The sequence below is a fragment of the Sminthopsis crassicaudata genome, chromosome 4 (assembly GCF_048593235.1).
Source record: "Sminthopsis crassicaudata isolate SCR6 chromosome 4, ASM4859323v1, whole genome shotgun sequence".
In the NCBI taxonomy this organism is placed as follows: domain Eukaryota; kingdom Metazoa; phylum Chordata; class Mammalia; order Dasyuromorphia; family Dasyuridae; genus Sminthopsis; species Sminthopsis crassicaudata.
In genome coordinates this window covers 35,016,588-35,036,334 of record NC_133620.1, presented here as the reverse complement: position 1 = coordinate 35,036,334, position 19,747 = coordinate 35,016,588, and the positions used below count along the sequence as shown (strand labels likewise).

General features: G+C 34.3%; 1 protein-coding gene across 7 annotated transcripts in view; it reads right to left on the bottom strand.

Annotated features, from left to right (window-relative positions):
* The window catches only part of KYAT3 (kynurenine aminotransferase 3), a 52,053-nt gene that overhangs the window by 9,001 nt on the left and 23,305 nt on the right, over positions 1–19,747 (bottom strand). For all 7 annotated transcript variants that reach the window (XM_074266299.1, XM_074266300.1, XM_074266301.1 and 4 more), the window contains 3 exons: positions 15,634–15,710; positions 6,924–7,013; positions 1,259–1,445 (listed from right to left, as the gene is read on the bottom strand). In XM_074266299.1, the coding sequence (XP_074122400.1) occupies positions 1,259–1,445; positions 6,924–7,013; positions 15,634–15,710 (354 nt within the window). The remainder of the gene's footprint in view (positions 1–1,258; positions 1,446–6,923; positions 7,014–15,633; positions 15,711–19,747) is intronic.

Sequence of the window (19,747 nt, the reverse complement as noted above, 5' to 3'; positions counted from 1 at the left end):
ATGATGTATAAAATTACACAGACCAAAATTGTTGGGTATCTGTTATTGGGGTATTTCAGTCAACCAATCAGATAACAAACATTGATTAACCACTGTGCCAGGCTCTGTTCGAAGTCCTACAGATACAAAGAAAGGTAAAAGAACAAAACAACAAAAACAAGCTCTTATAGAAGCTCACAGACTAATAATCAACAAATGATATAAGATAAATAGGAGATAAGAGAAATTTTAAGAGGGGCTAGGAAGGGACTACTATTGAAGGAGAGACAGAGGGAGACAGAGAAGAAGAACGAACCTAGCAGCCAGAGAATGATCTTGCACTTTAGGAAGATCTCTGAAATAGTGGAGCTGAGGAAGCCTTCCTGAGTTGAGAAAAGCTTGTGTCAGATCAATTAGCAGTAGAGGGGTCTCCTCAGGGAGAATCTTGTGGGACACTGATGAAGACCCAACCAAAGAAACTGAAGGGTGGTCAGAAAGACAGGAGGAGAATCAGGAGAGAGTGGAGAAACCTGGTAAGAAAAGGCAATAATGACAAGAGTTGAGAAAAGGCTATTGGATTTGCAATGAAGAGATTATTGGTAGCTTTAGCACTAGCAGTTTTCATTGAATGAGGAGGGAATCAAGTACAGAGGGAGAGGAAAGGAATTGGAGGGTGCCCATTACAAATGGCCTTCCACTTGGCAGAGTTCTCTGTTCTCTGCATGAAATTTGTTCTCTTTTAAAGCTCTTACTCTGTACTTTTGCTTCTCCCAGTCTTCATAAAAGTAGGGTGGATTCTGTCAAGAGGACATTAAATTCAATGAGAAAATCCAGCCCAGCTACTGCAGCTCATCTTCATCATGATTGCTGCTTCCTTGGTGTTAAGAGCAACATTATTTAGCTACAGTTACAATCTGGTCTTATGATCAGTTAACTCTTCTTATGGAATCCCAGACACAGTTTACTTTTTAGAACATCTGTTCAAGACTTAAATTCAGGATTGTTCTGTTTTTTCCTCTTTTCTATAGACTTTTTATAACATATCTGATAGCTTGATGATCATTACAGAATCACATGTGTTTACTAGAACTACTTGTAGTAAAGATTATTTTAAGATGGAATGGATATGATGTGCATTTTCTAAGAAAAACAAATCTTTACCAATACCGTAGGAAGATTGTTCTTTTCCATACTTAGAATATAGATAGAACTACATAAAAAAAACATCATTCCACACTTATATTTACATATGCCAAAATTTTACAAAACTTTTACTTACTTAGCACTGAAACATCAGCTATGACAAAGTATCCCCCTTCAGGGATTATGGGATTCAGTCCAATTTTCCGGAGTAACTGGATTATCCGATCCCGTTTCCCTTCTAGCTCTCGGGGCAGAGAATAAAAGTAGCATTGTGGATCATTCAGTTGTTTTATTTCATACCAAAAAGCTCGAGCCAAAGCTTCCTGTTATTTTAAAGATTCAAAAACATGGAAAAATAGATGGTTCCCCTCATTAATTATTGTAATGCAAATTTAATAAAAAGAGTCATCATCATTCTTGATTAATAAGCCAATGATTATTTAACTAAGCAGATAAGAGAAATTTTTTCCTTAATTTAGCTGAGGTTAATATTTTCTTTTTCTCTTTTTTCAAGTTTATTAAAACTTTTTGTTTTCAAAACATATGAATAGACAGTTTTCAGCATTCACCTTTGCAAAATTTTGTGGTCCAATTTTTTTCTCCCTCCCCTAGACAGCAAGTTGTCTAATATATGCTAAACATGTACAATTCCTCTATACGATTTCCACAATTATTATGCAGCAAAAGAAAATTCAGATCAAAAAGGAAAAAAAAATGAGAACGAAAACAAAATGCAAGCAAATAAAAAAAAATGAAACTACTATGTTATAATTCACATTCTGTTCCCATAGTCCTCTTTCTGGATGCAGATGGCTCTCTCCATCCCATGAGATCTGGAACTGGCCTTAATAACTTTGCTATTGAAACAGTCATGTCGATTAGAGTTGATCATTGCATAATCTTGTTTCTGCGTACAGTGTTCTCTTGGTTCCACTCACTACACTCAGCATTAGTTAATTTAAGTCTCTCCAGGCCTCTCTGAAATCATCCTGCTGATAATTTCTTATAGAATAATATTCCATAACATTCATATACCATAACTTGTTCAGCCATTCCTCAACTAATGGGCATCCATTCAGTTTCTAGTTCCTTGCCACTACAAAAAGAGCTGCTTTAAACATTTTTGCACATGTGGGTATTTTCCCTCTTTTTATGATCTTTTTAGAATACAGAGCCAGTAGAGACATGGCAGTATCAAAGGGTATGCAGATTTTGATAGCCTTTTAGGCATAGTTCCACATTGCTCTCCAGAACAGTTGGATCAGTTCACACCTCCACTAACAATGTATTAGTGTCCCACTTTTCCCATGTCCCCTCCAACATTATCTTTTCCTGACATCTTAGCCAATCTGAGGGATATATAATGGTTAAGGTTAATATTTCTTTTTTTTATTGACATGACTGTGGCTATTTATTATAGTTCATATATATGTAGGTATATATGTGTGTATATATCTACATATATATATATATCTACATATATATATAAAATACATTTGTTTATATATTTAACCTTGTAATTTTCTACCATACTCTTTTCCTTTCCCTTTTGAAACTACAAGAAAGAAAATAGAATGTTATAAGGCTGTTCCTGGCTGAGGTTGACTTAATCTAATTAAGGAGAATGACAAACTCTTCTTGTTCTTCTTTCCTTCCACCAGTGCTTCCTGCCCTGTCCTACACAGTTGGGGTAGAGCAGATAAGTTTGGCTTGGATAAGTGAAAAGGATATAACAAAAGTGCTGGAGGCAAGTCAGGGGAAAAGGTGAAGATTCATTGCAGTTGGGCCATGGCAAAACTCCCCATGTGAGGTTAATATTTTCATAGATTTTGGCTTCTACAAATTGCTTTGCATTGTTAATAAACATAATAGGTTCATAATGTTCACAAGTGTCTAACTCTGCTTATTACAGAGGTTATGGATATGAAGTTATACTCTTAATCATGATGCTGTTGTAATAAGCAATATGAATACATTTCAAAATGTCATTGAATTCATAGAATCTTTGGTCATTTCACGTTTTATCAGTACAAATACTATTGGGGTAGGGGTGGGGTAGGTTGGGTTGAACAGGAAGGCAGCAGTTGGTACCAATAAGCCTGACCCAGATACTAGCCTTTTTCTTCCTCTGAAGCTACTTGTAGCCATTCTAGAAAAATCAAAACCAGTCCAGGCTCCTAGATTGGTGTTTCTTAAAATGGTTCTCATTCTATGGAACTAATTGTTTGGCAAGGACAGAGTTCTCAGAAATCAGATCAGAACTCTGGAAAAACAGTATTATCTGAGGTGTATTTCACAGGATCCTAAGTAAGCACTTAAAAAAAATCTCTGAGCAGGGCATCCTACATCTAGAGATTTGACAGCTTGGCCTAGTATGAACATTTAAAGAGATGGAGAACAAGGAAGAATATATCAGGTCATTGGAGAAGCAGACATATTTCATGTCCATGCAGTAAGGAGGAAGAGGTAATCAATCAAAGAGTATGGTCTCTCTAAGGGATAGCAGTACCAATTGCCATATTTTATCCCTATGATGTGGCGTCCTTTATCATTCCTTCAGTGAATTTGGAATAAGGACTTAGAAGAATGTACTCTAAGACCAGACAAGTACGGACCAACCAGAGACCTCAGTTTCCCAAGATACAACTATAAAGGAGTCACTAGGTCTGGAGTTTCCAGTGGAGGTACCTTAATCTCCTGTTCTAGTGTTAACAGAAAACAAGTAACTTATGAGGGAAAATGCCCTCTAGTGGTGGCCCATGCTGAGGACAGGTGTCTTCTGCAGAATCTCCAACTCCCTTCCAGCCCCCGCTCATGTGTTGCCTCCTATGGGGAGCCTTCCTGATCCCATTAATCATTGCTTCCTCTCTTATCTTTCTTAAATTACGATAACTTTGCTTATATGTACACATATTGTATCCTCTTCTCAGGAGAGTATAAGTTCCTTGAGAGAAAGGATTATTATTTTTTTTTTCATTTTGTTTTTATATCTCTGGCCCCTAGTAGAATACACAGTATCCTGTGGGTACTTAATGTTTGTTAAATTGGCTAAGATCATTAACACAATTCTTGTGAGATCTATAGGCTATGTGGAGAGAAGTGGGTCAGACAATAATAAAATATGTAGATCTGGATGTGGCTCAGCAGAGAGCATTTGTTTAGTCCTTGCTTGGAGAAGAGTATACTCTACTGGGGGAGCCAACATGCAGACAGATAAGTCAATTTAAAAACTGATTTGCACATACAAAGATGGATACAACATAACCATACATTTCATGTGTTAATGATAGGTTTTTTTTTTTTTTTTGATATTGCCCTGTGATTTTACTGACAGAGGGAACTTCTCATGAGAGCTCTCAGCTCCTTGCTGACTGGGACTTGCCTTCCAACTTAAAGACTGAGAAAGTTGCCTTGAGTTCCACAACCAGTTTGTGGCCCAGTCAGGACTTAAACCCAGGTCTTCCTGGTTCCAAAGACAGCTATTTATCCTCTAAGAAAGAACAACTTTTGTACAGAATGTCATAAAACATGTAGAAAGTAAATAGAAAAATATTTTAAGGGAATGCTAATAACTGGGAGGGGGGCAGTAATCAGTAAATCAATAAGATTTATTCAATGCCCATCATGTATCAGGTGCCAAGCTAAATGCTGGGATACAAATAAGAAAAAGAGACAATTCTTGCCTTCCAAGAGCTTACATTCTAACAGAGGAAGATAATGCACCAAAAAAAAAAATGAAAAGGGGGTACTCAGTGTGGGAGAATGATGATAACACTGGAGCAGAAACCAACTGAATAGCTAGTGGCAAGTGGCTCTCCAGTGCACCAGAAAGGCTGGAGAAATGGAGGGGACTAGCAAAGGTGACAGCAGCAAAGCAGACAATGAGTTTCCCGTTAATCTCCCAAGAGAGGCTGATGAAGATGATGCTGGACACAAAGACAAAAGTGAATTCTTGCCTCTGACATACTTGTAGAAGACACAAATGGGCCTCATGTAGAAAGTGGCAGTTGACCCAAGGAATTTTACAAGACAGGCAAGGAGGACGCATTGTTCAAAGGCACAGAGGTGGGAGATAGGCACTATATATGAGAAATGGCAAAAAAGGATAGGTTTACCTGCAACATAGAGAGCATTAGGGACAGTGATATGAATTCTGGAGAGATGGGCTGGAGTCAGACTATGAGACACTTGAAATACCAAACAAAAGGGTATGCATTTTATCTTGAAGTGATTGAGAGACACTGGAGATTCTTGAGCAAAGGTAGTGATAGTATGCATCATGACCATTTCAGAATTTCCAACTGTAAACTAAGATAAGAGTCTGGGAGAGCTAGCGAAGTGGAAAGAAGGGGAAAGATGTCAGAAAGGTAGACCTGGCAACTGATCAGAGAGAAAAAATGAAGGAGAGGAAGGAGTGAAGGACGACTTAAACTTGCAGATCTGAGGGACTGGAAAAATGCTGGAACCTTCCACCTGATCTAAGATTCAGAGTTTTAAGACACTTGGCCAGGGCAACTTGCCCAGGTAGCCCAGGCAACCCAGCCAACTGTGTCAGAAGAGGGGATTTGAACTCATGTTTTCCTGACACTTTGAGGCTAGTTCTTTATTTCCATGCCAAGCTCTCTCTAGGGTGGAATATGTAATGAGAAAAATTTGGATGTGATATCTAGAAAAACAATTATCAGAGCTTTCTTAAGGTGAAATGAGCTAACAAGGAAGTATCAGCTCTCTTGTAGGACACTCTCAAGCAAAGAAGTAATAGCTATTTGTTAGGAAGTTATAATACCAGAGAGGAATTTTTTTTGGTTGTTGTTTATCTTATGAGTTGGACTACATGGGCTTTTGGGTACTTTCAAATTCTGAAATTTTGAGATTTGAGCTTTTAACTCAATATGCCTTGGTTGTATATATTGGATATTAGTAGTTTTGAAATAAAAATCATTGTCTTTTAAAGTACTTAATATCATTTTAATAAGTCTAAGTATAAGCAGTCTAAAATTGCTTTAATTTTTAAAAGTTGAACACATAATATGGTTCCTTTATATTTATTCTGGGGGAACTAATTGGAAGGGACATTTTTCCCATAATGAGCTTTTGAGTATAAACATAGAACTTTTACCTCTAATTTTTCTTTTGTTGGTTTCTATCTGGATTACTTCAATGACTTGGGATATTGATTCTATTATATTTCTTTTACCTAGTTTCTGTGTTCTTCGAATTTGAAAAGGATGCCATCTATTATATAAAATTATTGGTAAATCTTAAAAGTGTTACATAAAGGGCAACTATTATTATTTTTGTTCTTATTAATGTTTTCATTGAAGTTATCAATAAAAAAAGTTTTTTAAAAAATCCAGTGTTATTGTAATTAATAGACCTTAGAAAAATATTTCAAATCCTTATTGAAAATGTGCATTTAAAAAAAGAAAATTTTCCATTCAGGAGTTTTTAATGGTGGGTTTTTTGCTTCTTAGGAAGAAATACTTTTTTTCAATGAACATATAATTCACAAAATATCTAACAGCCAAAAGCTAATACTTTGTCTATAGATACATTTATTTAGGAAAGTCACTATTTTCTATAAAAAACATCTAGGATTGATAATGAAAACACTGTTACTGAAATTAGTAATTTTCTCTAAATTGTCCAAATATATTAGGAGTTGGACTTAAGGTGGGGTGAAGCTTACTTCTAGGCATGGAGGCAAAAACTTAACTATTTAAAAATATACATCACATCAAGTGCTAACTTCAAACAAAAAAAAAAAAACTCATAAATTTCCAGGTACCACTTGCACTTACCTGTAAAGGAGTTGCACAAGTATAAATGACATTTTGTTGGACAGTCTGCATTTGTCTTATGAGATTCTTAGGACCAATAGACCAACCAAGCTAAGACAGGAAACAGCAAGAGCAAATATAAATAATCTAATTACAATACCAAATTTAAGAGAGTAGAAAATTTTAAAAGTTGTATGCAGTTTACAAAATTACAAATTACACATAGTGAAGGCATAAACATGGGAATTGGGACTCATTTTGTCATTTTCTTTTAAAATAAAAATCTATCATTAGCTTCATTGACCTTAAGGTCTACAAACTTTGGGCCAAGAAGACTGTCTGAACAGGAGGATGAAGTCCCAGTTCCCATATATCCGCTCTTGCAAAATCCTTAAGTTCCACTAGAGCAATAGAAATTAAAATTAAGTGACCTTTTAAATCCCTGAACTGATAGACAACAGAAAGAAGGACCCAATAGCAAAGCTAGTATCAGAATATGGTAGCCTTAAAGGGCAATCAAAGATGGTCCAGGAACATGTGGATGGAAAAGGGCATTCCACTACAGTCAGATACAAGAGGTACCTTGATAGATACTAGATTAATAAACACTGAAATAGAGATAAAACTATCTGTTGTTCAAAGAAAGCCTAGCTCAGGCCCAGGAAATTCATCACTAATAGATGGGCAATTAAGTCATGAATTCTTTGAAATAAAATAATCCTCAGCTTTGTTGTAAGCCCCTTTCTGCTTCCACTATGATAGTGATAATTGAGTAGTGGAAAAGGGGCAAAGGATATCATTAATATCAGTTTTTTTAGTCATATATAAACATTAATTTGACAGTTGATGACCTAAAAGGTCCTTGACCAACATCAGTGAGATAGAAATGAACCATACTGATATTGATATTAATGCTTGAAATGGAATTTGCAGATAAGAGGAAGGCTGGCACTTGTTGATTCTTGAAGAGGCAAATAAAGAAGTTAGCAGAATAGGCTTCAATCTGTGCCTAAATTCAACAAGAAATGAGACAAGCCACTTAGTCATCTCTCCTTAAGGCTCATAGAAAACATAAAAGAAAAGAGATAGGAAGAGAATTGCAGATTAGGAGTCAAAATCTGTTGGAAAAAATAAGAAGTAGAGAAATTCTATGAAGAATTAGATAAGATATCGAGTTTAACTGACACCAAAGAAAAGGTAGGCATGAAATAAAGACGAGAAATCAGATATACAAATACAGCTCCAATATGACTTATTAAAATAAATTATTAATGCCAAAATGGGATGAGATAAAGGAAAAATGCCATTATGTTTTATTATAATTTTTTATAGAACTATAATGGGAGGTAGCTAGGTGACATAGGAGATGGAGTGCTTGGCCTAGATACAGGAAGACACTCACCTTCCTGAGTTCAAATCTGGCCTCAGACACTTATTAGCTGTGTGATCCTGGACAAATCACTTAATCCTGTCTGCCTCAGTTTCCTCATCTGTAAAATGCACTAGAGAAGAAAATGACAAACCACTCCAGTGTCTTTGCTAAGAAAACCCCAAATGAAGTTACAAAGAATCAGACATGACTGAAAATGACTAAAAAAAAACATAGAAGTTTAATATGTATAAAGTTGTCATTACAATGAAGAGACTCCAAAAGAGCTCAGATTATTTCAAATATTTGAATTGCTATTTCAAACTGCTAGCAAGTATTTAACCTTTTGCCAAGCATGCAAATGTAGTAGCCAAGGTCAGCAATCATTCAATTATAGACACTTTTGCAAAAAAAAAATTATGGAGGATCATCATGTAAATGATAGGTAATACTGTTTCATAAAACAGCAAAGATACTTATTGCATATATGCAGTTCTGGGTTGCAGTTCCAGGGTAGAGAGGAGAGCTGGGATTAGTCACAAGGGAGCAGAGGCTTTGGTTCTTGTGTGAAGGCAAAGAGAGCTACTGAGACTAGGGGAACAGCTTGCAGCTTCATGGTAGCAGGGGCTTCACCAGGAGAGAGCAGTGAATACATCTTTCCCCAAATCACACCACCAAAATTTTGCAGAACCCCGCCTTCCAACCACCTTGCCAAAAAAGCTCTGAAAACAGCAGTGTAAAAATTTTATGAAGCTTGGAACAGTGCCTCTCTACTCCCAGGTGAGCAGAATCCAACTTTAACAAAATTAAAAGTAAAAAAAAAAAAGTGTGAAATTAGCAAACAATAAAAAAGAAATTGACTTTTAAAAGTCAATGGGGGCAAAAAAGGCAAATAATAAATCCAGAAGAAGACAATGTGAAAAAAAACTACAACCCTCCTCCAAATAAGAATTCCTGGAAGAGTAAAGAAAGAGATAAGAGTTAGGAAAGAATTAAGAAATAAAAAATGATGCAAGAAAAATATGAAAAGAAAATTAACAACTTATTTTGTTTTTTTAAAAAATCTCACAAAAACCCTAAAGATAATGCCACCTTAAAAAAATAGAATTGGCCTAATGGTAAACGAGGCCCAAAAATACACTAAAGAACTCCTTAAAAACATAATTGAACAAATGAGAAAGAGGTACAAAAGCTCAATAAGGAAAATAATTCCTTAAAAAAAATACCAACAATAGTTTTTTTTCAAAATACATGCAAAGATGGTTTTTAACATTCATTCTTACAAAACTTCATATTCCAAATTTTTTCCCTCCCTTCCCTCTTTTTTCCCTTCCCCTAGACAGAAAACAATCCAATATAAATTTAAAATGTGCAATTCCTCTAAACATATTTCCATGTCTCTCCTGCTGTATGAGAAAAATCAAACCAAAAGGGAAAAAAATAGCACGAGAAAGAAAAGCAAACAAACAATGACAACAAAAAAGGTGAAAATAGGTGAAAATAAAATGCTTTTATCTCATAGTTCTCTTTCTGGATTTGATTGGGTCTTTTCATCACAAGTCTATTGCCCTCATTGTTGAAACAAGTCAGATCCTTCTCAGTTGATCATCACATAATCTTGTAGCTATGTACAAGTTCTCTTGGTGCTGCTCAGTTCATTAGCATTAGTTCATGTCTTTCCAGATTTTTTTTTAAAATCAGCCTGCTCATTATTTTTCACAGAATAATAATAATAATACATTATATTTATATAACATTTTATCCACTCATTTACCAGTTCCTTGCTTCTACAAAAAAGACTGCTATGTACATTTTTGCACAAGTGGATCCTTTTCCCTTTTCTATAATCTCTTTGGGCTACAGACTTAATAGGGGCACTGATAGATCAAAGGGTATACAGAGTTTAATAACTCTTTGGGCATATTTCCAAATTGCTCTCCAGAATAGTTGGATCAGTTTACAATTCTACCAACAATGTTTTAAGTGTCCTAGTTTTCTCACATCCCCTTCAACATTTATTATTATTTTTTCCTGTCATCTCAGCCAATCTGAGAGGTGTGAAGTGGTACCTCAGAGCTGTCTTTGTGTTTCTCTAATCAATAGTGATTTAGATAATTTTAAATGACTAGAAATTCATATTCTTTAATCATTTATCAGTTGGGGAATGGCTTGTATTCTTATAAATTTTGAGTCAATTGTCTCTATAGTTTGTAACTTTCTATAAGAAACACAGGATGTAAAAAATTCCCCAAGTTTTCTGTTCCTAATGTTGGCTGCATTGGTTTTGTTTGTACAAAATCTTTTAAATTTTAATATAATCAAAATGATCTATTTTGCATTTCATTGTGTTCTTTAGTTCTTCTTTGGCCATAACTTCCTCTTTTCTCCTCATATCTGAGAGGTAGACTATCCCTTATTCTCCTAACTTGCTTGCAATATCACTCTTTATGTCTTAATCATGAACTCATTTTGACCTTATTTTGGTATAGAATGTAAGATGTTGATCAATGGCTAATTTCTGCCATATTATTTCCAGTTTTCCCACTAATTTTGGTCAAACAGTGAGTTCTCATTATCCCAGAAGCTGGAGTCTTTGAATTTATCAAACACTAGATTACTGTAGGCATTGACTATTATGTCTTGTGAACCTAACTTATTCCACTGATTCATTATTCTATTTCTTAGCCATTGTTAAATGGTTTTGATTACCACCACTTTATAACATAGTTTTAGGTCTTGTACAGCTAGGTCACCTTCCTTTGCATTTTTTTCTAATAATTTCCTTGAAATTCTTGACCTTTTGTTCTTCCAGATGAATTTTGTTATTATTTTTTCTAGCTCCATAAAGTAATTTCTTGGCAGTTTGATTGTTATGGTACTGAATAAGTAAATTAGTTTAGGTAGAATTGTTGTTTTTATTATATTAGCTTGGCTTATTCAAGAGTGCTTAATATTCTTCCAATTGTTTAGATATAGCTTTATTTGTGTGAAAAAATGTTTTATAATTGTGTTCATATAGATCCTGACTTTGTCTTGGCAGGAAGACATTAAAATATTTTATATTATCTATAGTTCTTTTAAATGGGATTTCTCTTTCTACCTATTGCTATTGGACTTTGTTGGTAACATGTAGAAATGCTGATGATTTATGTGGGTTTATTTTAAATCCTGCAACTTTACTGAAGTCATTGTTTTTAGTAGTTTTTTAATTGATTTTCTAGGATTCTCTAAGTATAGTATATCATCTGCAAAGAGTGCTAGTTTTGTTTCCTCATTACCCACTCTACTTCTTCCCATGAACTTCTATTATGGCTAAAGCTAACATTTCTAGTATAATATTGAATAGTAATGGTGATAGTAGGCAAACTTGGTTCACTCTTGATTTTATTGGGAATGCTTCTAGTTTATGTGCATCACATATAATGCTAGCTGATAGTTTTAGATAGATGCTATTTATCATTTTAAGGAAAACTCCAATTATTCCTTTACTCTCTAATATTTTAATAGGAATGGGTGTTGTATTTTGTTGAATATTTTTTTCTGCATCTATTGATATCATAAAATTTCTATTAGTTTGGTTATTTATATAGTCAATTATGTTAACATAAATCCTATTTGGTCCTGGTGCATTATCCTGCTAATAAGTTGTTGTGATCTCTCTGCTAGTATTTTATTTAAAATTTTTGTATCAATATTTATTAGGAAAATTGATCTATAATTTTCTTTCTCTGTTTTGTTCCCTCCTAAGTTACCAGCACCATATTTATGTCATAAATAGATTGTGTCATAAAAGTAATTTGGTTGGACTCCTTGTTCCCCTATTTTTCTAAGTAGTTTACATAGTATTGAAATTAATTCTTCTTTAAATGTATGGTAGAATTCACTTATAAATTCATCTGTCCCTAGGGAGTTCATTAAGAGATTGTTCAATTTTTTTTTTCTAAAATGGGCCTATTTAAGTAATTTATTTGCTTATCTCTTAATCTGGGGAATTCATCAATTTCACTTCGATTATCAGATTTATTGGCATATAATCGAGCAAAATAGCTCCTAATTATTGCTTTAATTTCTTTTTCATTGGGAGCAAGTTCACTTTTTTCATTTTTTTTTAATACTGGTAACTTTTTTCCCTCTTCTTTTGTTAATCAAATTAACCAAAGGTTTATCTATTTTGTTGCTTTTTTTTTCATAAAACCAACTAAAGTTTTGTTATTTCAATAGTTTTCTTTCAATTTTATTAATCTCTCCTTTGATTTTCAGAATTGCTAATTTGGTATTAAATTGGTAGGTTTTTTTTCCCCTAGGTTTTTAAATTGCATGCCTTATTCATTGATCTTTTCCCTTTTTATTCATGGAAGCATCTAGAGATATAAAATTTCCCTAAGAATGTTTTTATTGCATCCCATAGGTTTTGGTATGTTGTCTTATTATTGTCATTCTCTTAGATGAAATTATTGTTTCTATGATTTCTTTTACCCACTCATTCTTTAGTATTAGATTTATTTAGTTTCCAATTAATTAGATTTTTCATAGGCCTTTATTACATGTGATTTTTATTGCATCATGATCTGAAAAGGATACATTTACTATTTCTGCCTTTCTGGATTTGATTTTTAGGTTTTTATGCTTTAATACAAGGTCAATTTTTGTGTAAGTGCCTTATGCTGCTGAGAAAAGGGATATTCTTTTTTATCCTCATTTAATTATCTCCCAAAGTTTATCAATGCCTGACTCTTCTGAAATTCTATTCCCCACCTTAGCTTCCTTCTCGTTTATTTTCTGGTTATATTGATCTAGTTCTGGGAGATGAAGGTTGAGATTCGCCCAATGGTATAGTCTTGCTGTCTATTCTTTCAACTAACTTCTCCTCTAGGAATATGGATGCTATATCACTTGGTGCATAGGTGTTTAGTATTGATATTATTTCATTATCTATGGTACCCTTTAATAAGAGTAATTTCCTTCCCCTTCTCTTTTAAATATATATTTTTGCTTTTGCTTGATCTGAGATTATGATTACTACCACTGCTTTTTTTTACTTCAGCTGAAGCATAACAGATTCTGTTTCAGTCTTTTATCTTTATTCTGTATGTATCTCTTTCCTTCAAATCTCTTTCTTGTAAACAACATATAGTAGGATTCTGGCTTTTAATCAACTCTGGTATTCACTCTTGATTAGACAAATTCAAATCAGAGCAACTCTAGGGTGACATCTCATACCTATCAGATAGACTAATGAACTACTTACTGATGGGAGTACAGAACTGCTTGAACTGTTCTGGAGAAAAATTTGGGGCTATGCTCAATGTGCTGAAGAGCCATGCATGCCCTGGGTCTGTATCCTGAAGAGATCAGAAAAAGGGAACTGGGTCTATATGTACAAAAGTTTTTTTATAGCAGCTCTTTGTGATGGCAAAAAATTGAGATAAAAGGATGCTCGTTAATTGGTGAATGCCTGAAACAGTTATGGCATATAATAGTGAAGGAATATTATAGTTCTATGACAAATGATGAGGGGAGTAGTTTCAGAAATCATGGCAAGACCTATATGAACTCATGAAAAATGAAGTGAGAAGAACTGGGAGATCATTGTATGTAGTAACAGCAATGCTATAATGGTCAACTATGAAAGACCTGGGTACTCTGATCAATTCAAATGTTCCATGACAATTCTAAAAGACTCATGATGAAAAAATGCTACCCACACTTCTAGAGAGAAAAGTGGTTAATTCTGAGTGCAAATTGAAATATAATTTTATTTTATTTTTCTTGCTTTAAAAATATGACTAATATGGGAATATGCACTGCCTGATTATTTCACATGTATAAATATGATATATTTATTGCTTTCTCTATGGGTAGAAGTATGGGGAAGGTGGATGGGAAGGAATTTGGAGCTCAAATTTTATAAAGAAAAGAATTTCAAATACATAAATAATGAAATTTTAAAAAAAGAAATCTGCAATTGATGTAATACAATTTTAAATGAATTCAGGGAATTGTTTTCAAGATACTGGAAAAAAAATGATAAAAATAATCAGGAAAAATCATGGACTGTATTATTTTCTCCCCCCAAAGAAAACAATATCTACTAACCCATATATTTACTTTCTCTTTTCTGTTAAGTCTTTGTGATAACAATTGACATATGTCACAGGTCTTTATTATTATTATTTTGTGGAGGCAATTGGGGTTAAGTGACTTGCCCAGGGTCACACAGCTAGGAATTGTTAAGTATCTCAAATCAGATTTGAACTCAGGTCCTCCTGATTTCAGGGCTGGTGCTTTATCTACTGTGCCACCTAACTGCTCCAAAGGTATTATTTTTGATGAAAGGTGAAGAGAACAAGAGTACATCTTGACAGTCATACAACTGACTGAAATTAAGATCCTGCTGTGTTTATTGTTTGTGGATTATGGAAACTGACTTGGTAAAATAAAGTGTTAGTCACTGTCCTGCAGGATGTTTTTGGCAGAATCATGATGAGAAGAGATTCTGTATATGGTAAGATGGTACAATCCTCCACATGTCCTTACTTATAGATGACATTGTATTGTTGATGGCAACAGTCCCAAAATGTTACAAAGTGTCAATTCCATTTCTACTTATTTCCTCTAATCAGACAGGCAAATGTGCCTGATAAGCTAGGTTCTGATGAGATAAGATTGTTGTTCATCTCGGAAAATGTTTGAAGAGGGTCAGTGACATCATAGGATAATGTGTTAGGTGTAAATTGGATTTAAGTGAAGTAGTCATCATCCTTTGAGATAAGACATTACTGTAATAAAATTAGCCTTTTTTTTTTCTTTTCATAGTTGTGAAACCTTCAGAATATATACTCTGTTCATTTTATTTTAAATCACCCAATTTTTTCATTATCTAAAAATATAGTGAAAATTGATAATAGGTCACAACAAGGACTGAATTTTAGAGCTGGAAAGGAAATTAAGACTAAATTTTTTTTTCTTCCCTGAGGCAATTGGGATCATGTGACTTGCCCAGTGTCACACAGCTAGGAAGTATTAAGTGCCTAAAGTTGGATTTGAATTCAGGTCCTCCTGACGTCAGGGCCAGTGGTCTATCTACTACACCATCTAGCTGCCTCTAAAAACTCCTAATTTTTTGAGATGAAAAAACTGATGCATAGAAAGATTGTCACCTAGCTAGCATATCAATAGCAGATACAATACTATGGCATGCTTTCTCTAGAATAGAGATCAACATGTCCAAGTTTTGGGAGAGTTTAAAAAAAATGTATATATATTCTAATAAAGTCTTCAAATTAAACACAGAAATTTAAAAACACTGAAAGTGAAAATTCATGTCTGTTTTCATCTACAAAATTCTATAATACATTTTACCTTCCAGCCAGTTACACTGAATGTCTTTCCAGCACTTCCTATTGTTATTGTTCTTTCCCACATACCTGGCAAAGTAGCTGTATGGGAAAAAAATTAAGTTGTTTATCTCTAATGAATTTACATTCTCTAAATTCTGACACTAACTCATGGCATTTTAACTAAAAGTCATTTTGGATTATGTAACTATAGCAAAAATATTATAATGTTTAAGATACCAAAATTCTGTACTAGCATAGTATATGTTTGTCTTTGGTATAATTTTTCCTCAAGTGATGATATACAGAGGATTTTGAAAGGCCATTATATGTTGAAGTAGCATTGGACTTTTTGGAAGAGACCTCAGAGACTATCAAATCCTATCAATATCTGAGAAAGTTAGCCTCCATTCCAGATGGTGTCTGGCCTTTGACTGAAGACTCCTGGAAACTATCTGCCAAGTACTCTTATTTTACTTCTGAATTTCTCTCATTGCTGAAGAGTTCTTTCATCAACCCCCAATTTTTTTTTTTTTTTTTAATAATCACCCTCTTGCTTTTAAATCTGCCCTCTGAGATGAAGAAGAACATTTAAACTCTCTTAAGGTCATCTATTAAGATAGTTGTTCATTTGAATTGAAGACAGTTATTAATTTAATTTCTCAACTTCTCCCCTCACCCCCATCCTCTATTTTCTAGGTTAAATATCTTCAGTTCCTTCACATGATTTTTATATGGTATAATCCTCAATATACTTAAACTTAATTTCCTTCTCATTGTGTAGTGCTCATGGTCTGATTAGGAAAAGAGGGAAAAGTAGTGAGCATGTATTAGCAGATGGGGAAATAACAATGTTGGAGGTTCCAATAAATAAAATATTTATGGAAAATAGAATATTCCTGGGCTTATTCTTTTTCTTATAAAAGTGAAAACCACAACGCAAAGCTTGAAACATTTTACTTAGGTATACTTCCCAAAAAATACTCAAAACTCCTTATAAAGTATTGATTGTTTACATGTCACTTTACATAGTTGTAATTGATCACTTCCTCTAAAGGCTATGTCCTATAACTGTTAAAGAATGATTCTAGCACTGACCATGCAGTTTTATTATCTCTGTACTATGAATATGAGGATTAGGGAAAAGTTCAAAGGAGGTTACAGATAAGCACTCGAGTCACTAGCGTTGCTACAAGACTCCTCAATTGCTATCTAGTTTTAATTTCTTTAAATCAGCCAAGGCATCTCTGTTACTCATAGATAGTTTATACTTTTACAAGTCTGATGAGAGTCAGAGACATGATAGATAGACCAACGCTAGAGAAAACTGCCTATGTGACAACATAAAAATGAAACTAATTTCCTGAAGTATGGTTAGAAACCTTTATTATATTATGTTAAAGAACCACCTCGCCACTCTGCAAATTGATGTAATAGCCATTGTGCATCTTTGTCGAAACAAATGTCACTGCATTTCATGGAATAGGTAAAGTTTAATGTGAGAGAATGGCCCTGTCTAAATTGTGAAATAGTGGGCTCATTTTTCCCCTTGTTTTCTTTTTATGGTCTGTGATAAAAACTAAAAAGCTGAGTTTAAAAAAATGTCTTGCTTCTCTTTGCTAAAGCTATTTTATAAGTTACATTTTTACTTTGAAGGGTTTATAGTTTGTAGGTTTAAACAATAAATTTCATGGTCATTTAAAATGACCTGTTAGAAGAACAACCCTAAATGAAGTTAACTCAAACTCTGGAGCTTTGAGCAGAGCCATTATCATATAGATATATTTTATATTGGGCATAAAATACTTTTGGTTCATTAGTTACTCTTCTTCCCCCTTTAAATGAAAATCTTAAAATAAGTGATTTCAAATGATTACATTTCTCTTTCTACTGGTGAAAGATTCAAGCCTACATATACCTCAAGCAGTTTATGATAAAATTCTCATAAACTACTCATTCAGGAAAGTACTACATGAAGTAAATACAAGTCAAAAATCCATTCAACTTGCTGTTTTTCTGGACAAAGAGTCAGGGCTCTAAAAAGGTCTTATCCAGCCTGATAGGTCAACTTGTAGTCCCAGGTCTTCCAAGGTCAGAAGACTTCAGGGAAGTCAAAAGAATTTTGCATCTCAGCCCATGTGGTTTAGGTTACAAATATTTTATCGATAGACCCAAATTAAAGTTTTCTGAAATCCTACTATCCACAAAAAAATGCTATTTAGCCCATTAGTTTGAAGAAGGGACCCTGAGTAACATCTTTGATGAGTCAGCCAGCACTCCTCAGCTTTTTTTCTTACAATCTTCTTCCTTCATGGCTATGGTAAGTTTATCTACCTTCAAGCTGATAATAAAGGGTGTTCCCTAATTTGTGACAGAAGCCTTTGGCATTTAACAGCAATGGCATACCCCTTTGTCCTCAGAAATCCTGAGAAGCCTCCTTCAAAGGCAAGATCTTAGAAATATAGGAAGCAAATATATGGTCAGAACACAAGGATAACACCACCTAGATTGGCAGCCATGGTTTGTAACCTTGGCCAAGTTGGTGCATCAATCACTTAAATCCTCTGTCACACCTGCTTCATAGAGTGGCAGCTAAGATAAGATTAGGTAAGCAATCTTATTTTATATTACACTATAAATCAACTTAATTTTCTTTCTTGTATTCAATGATCCTTGTTTTTGTTTTTACCTCCAGGTCATTGCTCATACAGATCCCTTAACCTAGAGAATGGTCTCTTCTGGCAACTATCAAAATATCATTCATCCTTTAAAACTCAGCTCAAATATCTTATCATTAATGGAGTCTCTGTTGACTCTTCCAACTAATGACATCTGCTCCTTCTCCTTTGGATCACTAGTTCACTGACATCTTTGAGAACAAATTTGATCCATCCTATTCCATAGGCATGTGTATGCTTGTCATCCCTTGACAGCGAGGACTGTCTACTGTGGAAAAGACACCCAAGAAGGATTCTGTTGCAACAGAAACACTGGAATTATGGCATTGGTTTGACTTGTTCAGAAGAGATGGTCCAGCCTAAGCAGAGAAGCAGCAGATTCTACACTGAGGAACAAAGGAACAGCTTATATTTTGGTGATAAACCAGTTAGTGATTACTAACTAGATTTTTGTGATCTAAGGGCTATCTTCATCTTATCAGGAAGCCAGGTAGCCTGACAAAACAGGCTTGGGGTTTTGGTCTTGGTTTGTTCTTTTTTTCATTTCAAGGGGCAGGGAAGGGAATCCCTGAGGCAGAAGCTTAAGCCATAGGGACTTTCCCCCTATCTTGCCCAGAGACTGGCACTGCAGTATGGTGGATGATAAAGGAGCTATGGGGAGAAGAATGATTATATCTTTGTTATTGTTCTGGCAAAGCTGTGAAGTAACTGGCTGTCCTCCCCACCCCCTGTCTGGAATTCTTTTCCTCCTCATCTCTGCTTCCTGGATTTCTTCTACAAGAAACCTTTCCCAATTTCCCTTAATGGTAGTAATGCCTTCTTTCAATCTTCTCCAAATTATTCTGTAAATATCCTGCCTGTACATGGTTGCTTGTATTCTGTTTCTACACTATGAGTTCCTCAAGAGTAGAAGACTATCTTATCTATCTTTGTGTCCCCAGTGCTTAGTACAGTCCTTGGCACACACTGTAGGCTTAATATTTATCAACTGACTGTAATTCAACATAACAACCTCAAACTTCCACTAGGGTATGACTATTCATGCATAAACGCTTATAACTACTGGCTATATTTGGAGATAAAAGGGTTACAGGTTATCTAGGCAAACTCCAAAGCTCTACCTGGATCCAATGGAAAAAATATATATTTATGCATATATATATATATATATATATAAACATACATATACCTACCTAAGTACTCATGTAGATAGTATGAAGATGAGTTAATAATGAAGGTAAATTTAAACATATTTTCAAAATGCTTTATTTCAGAAACATGTACAAAAAGTCTGGCAACTTTATATTTTAGAAACTATATGAATACTGCACATTCTTGTGATAAAGACATGACATAATGTAACTTTTTTTTTTGATTTGTGATTTTGTAAGTCCCTCTACCAGAAAACATTCTACAGTAATTGCTGATAAAATGTACTTTGGATATTGCAAGTTTAAGTGA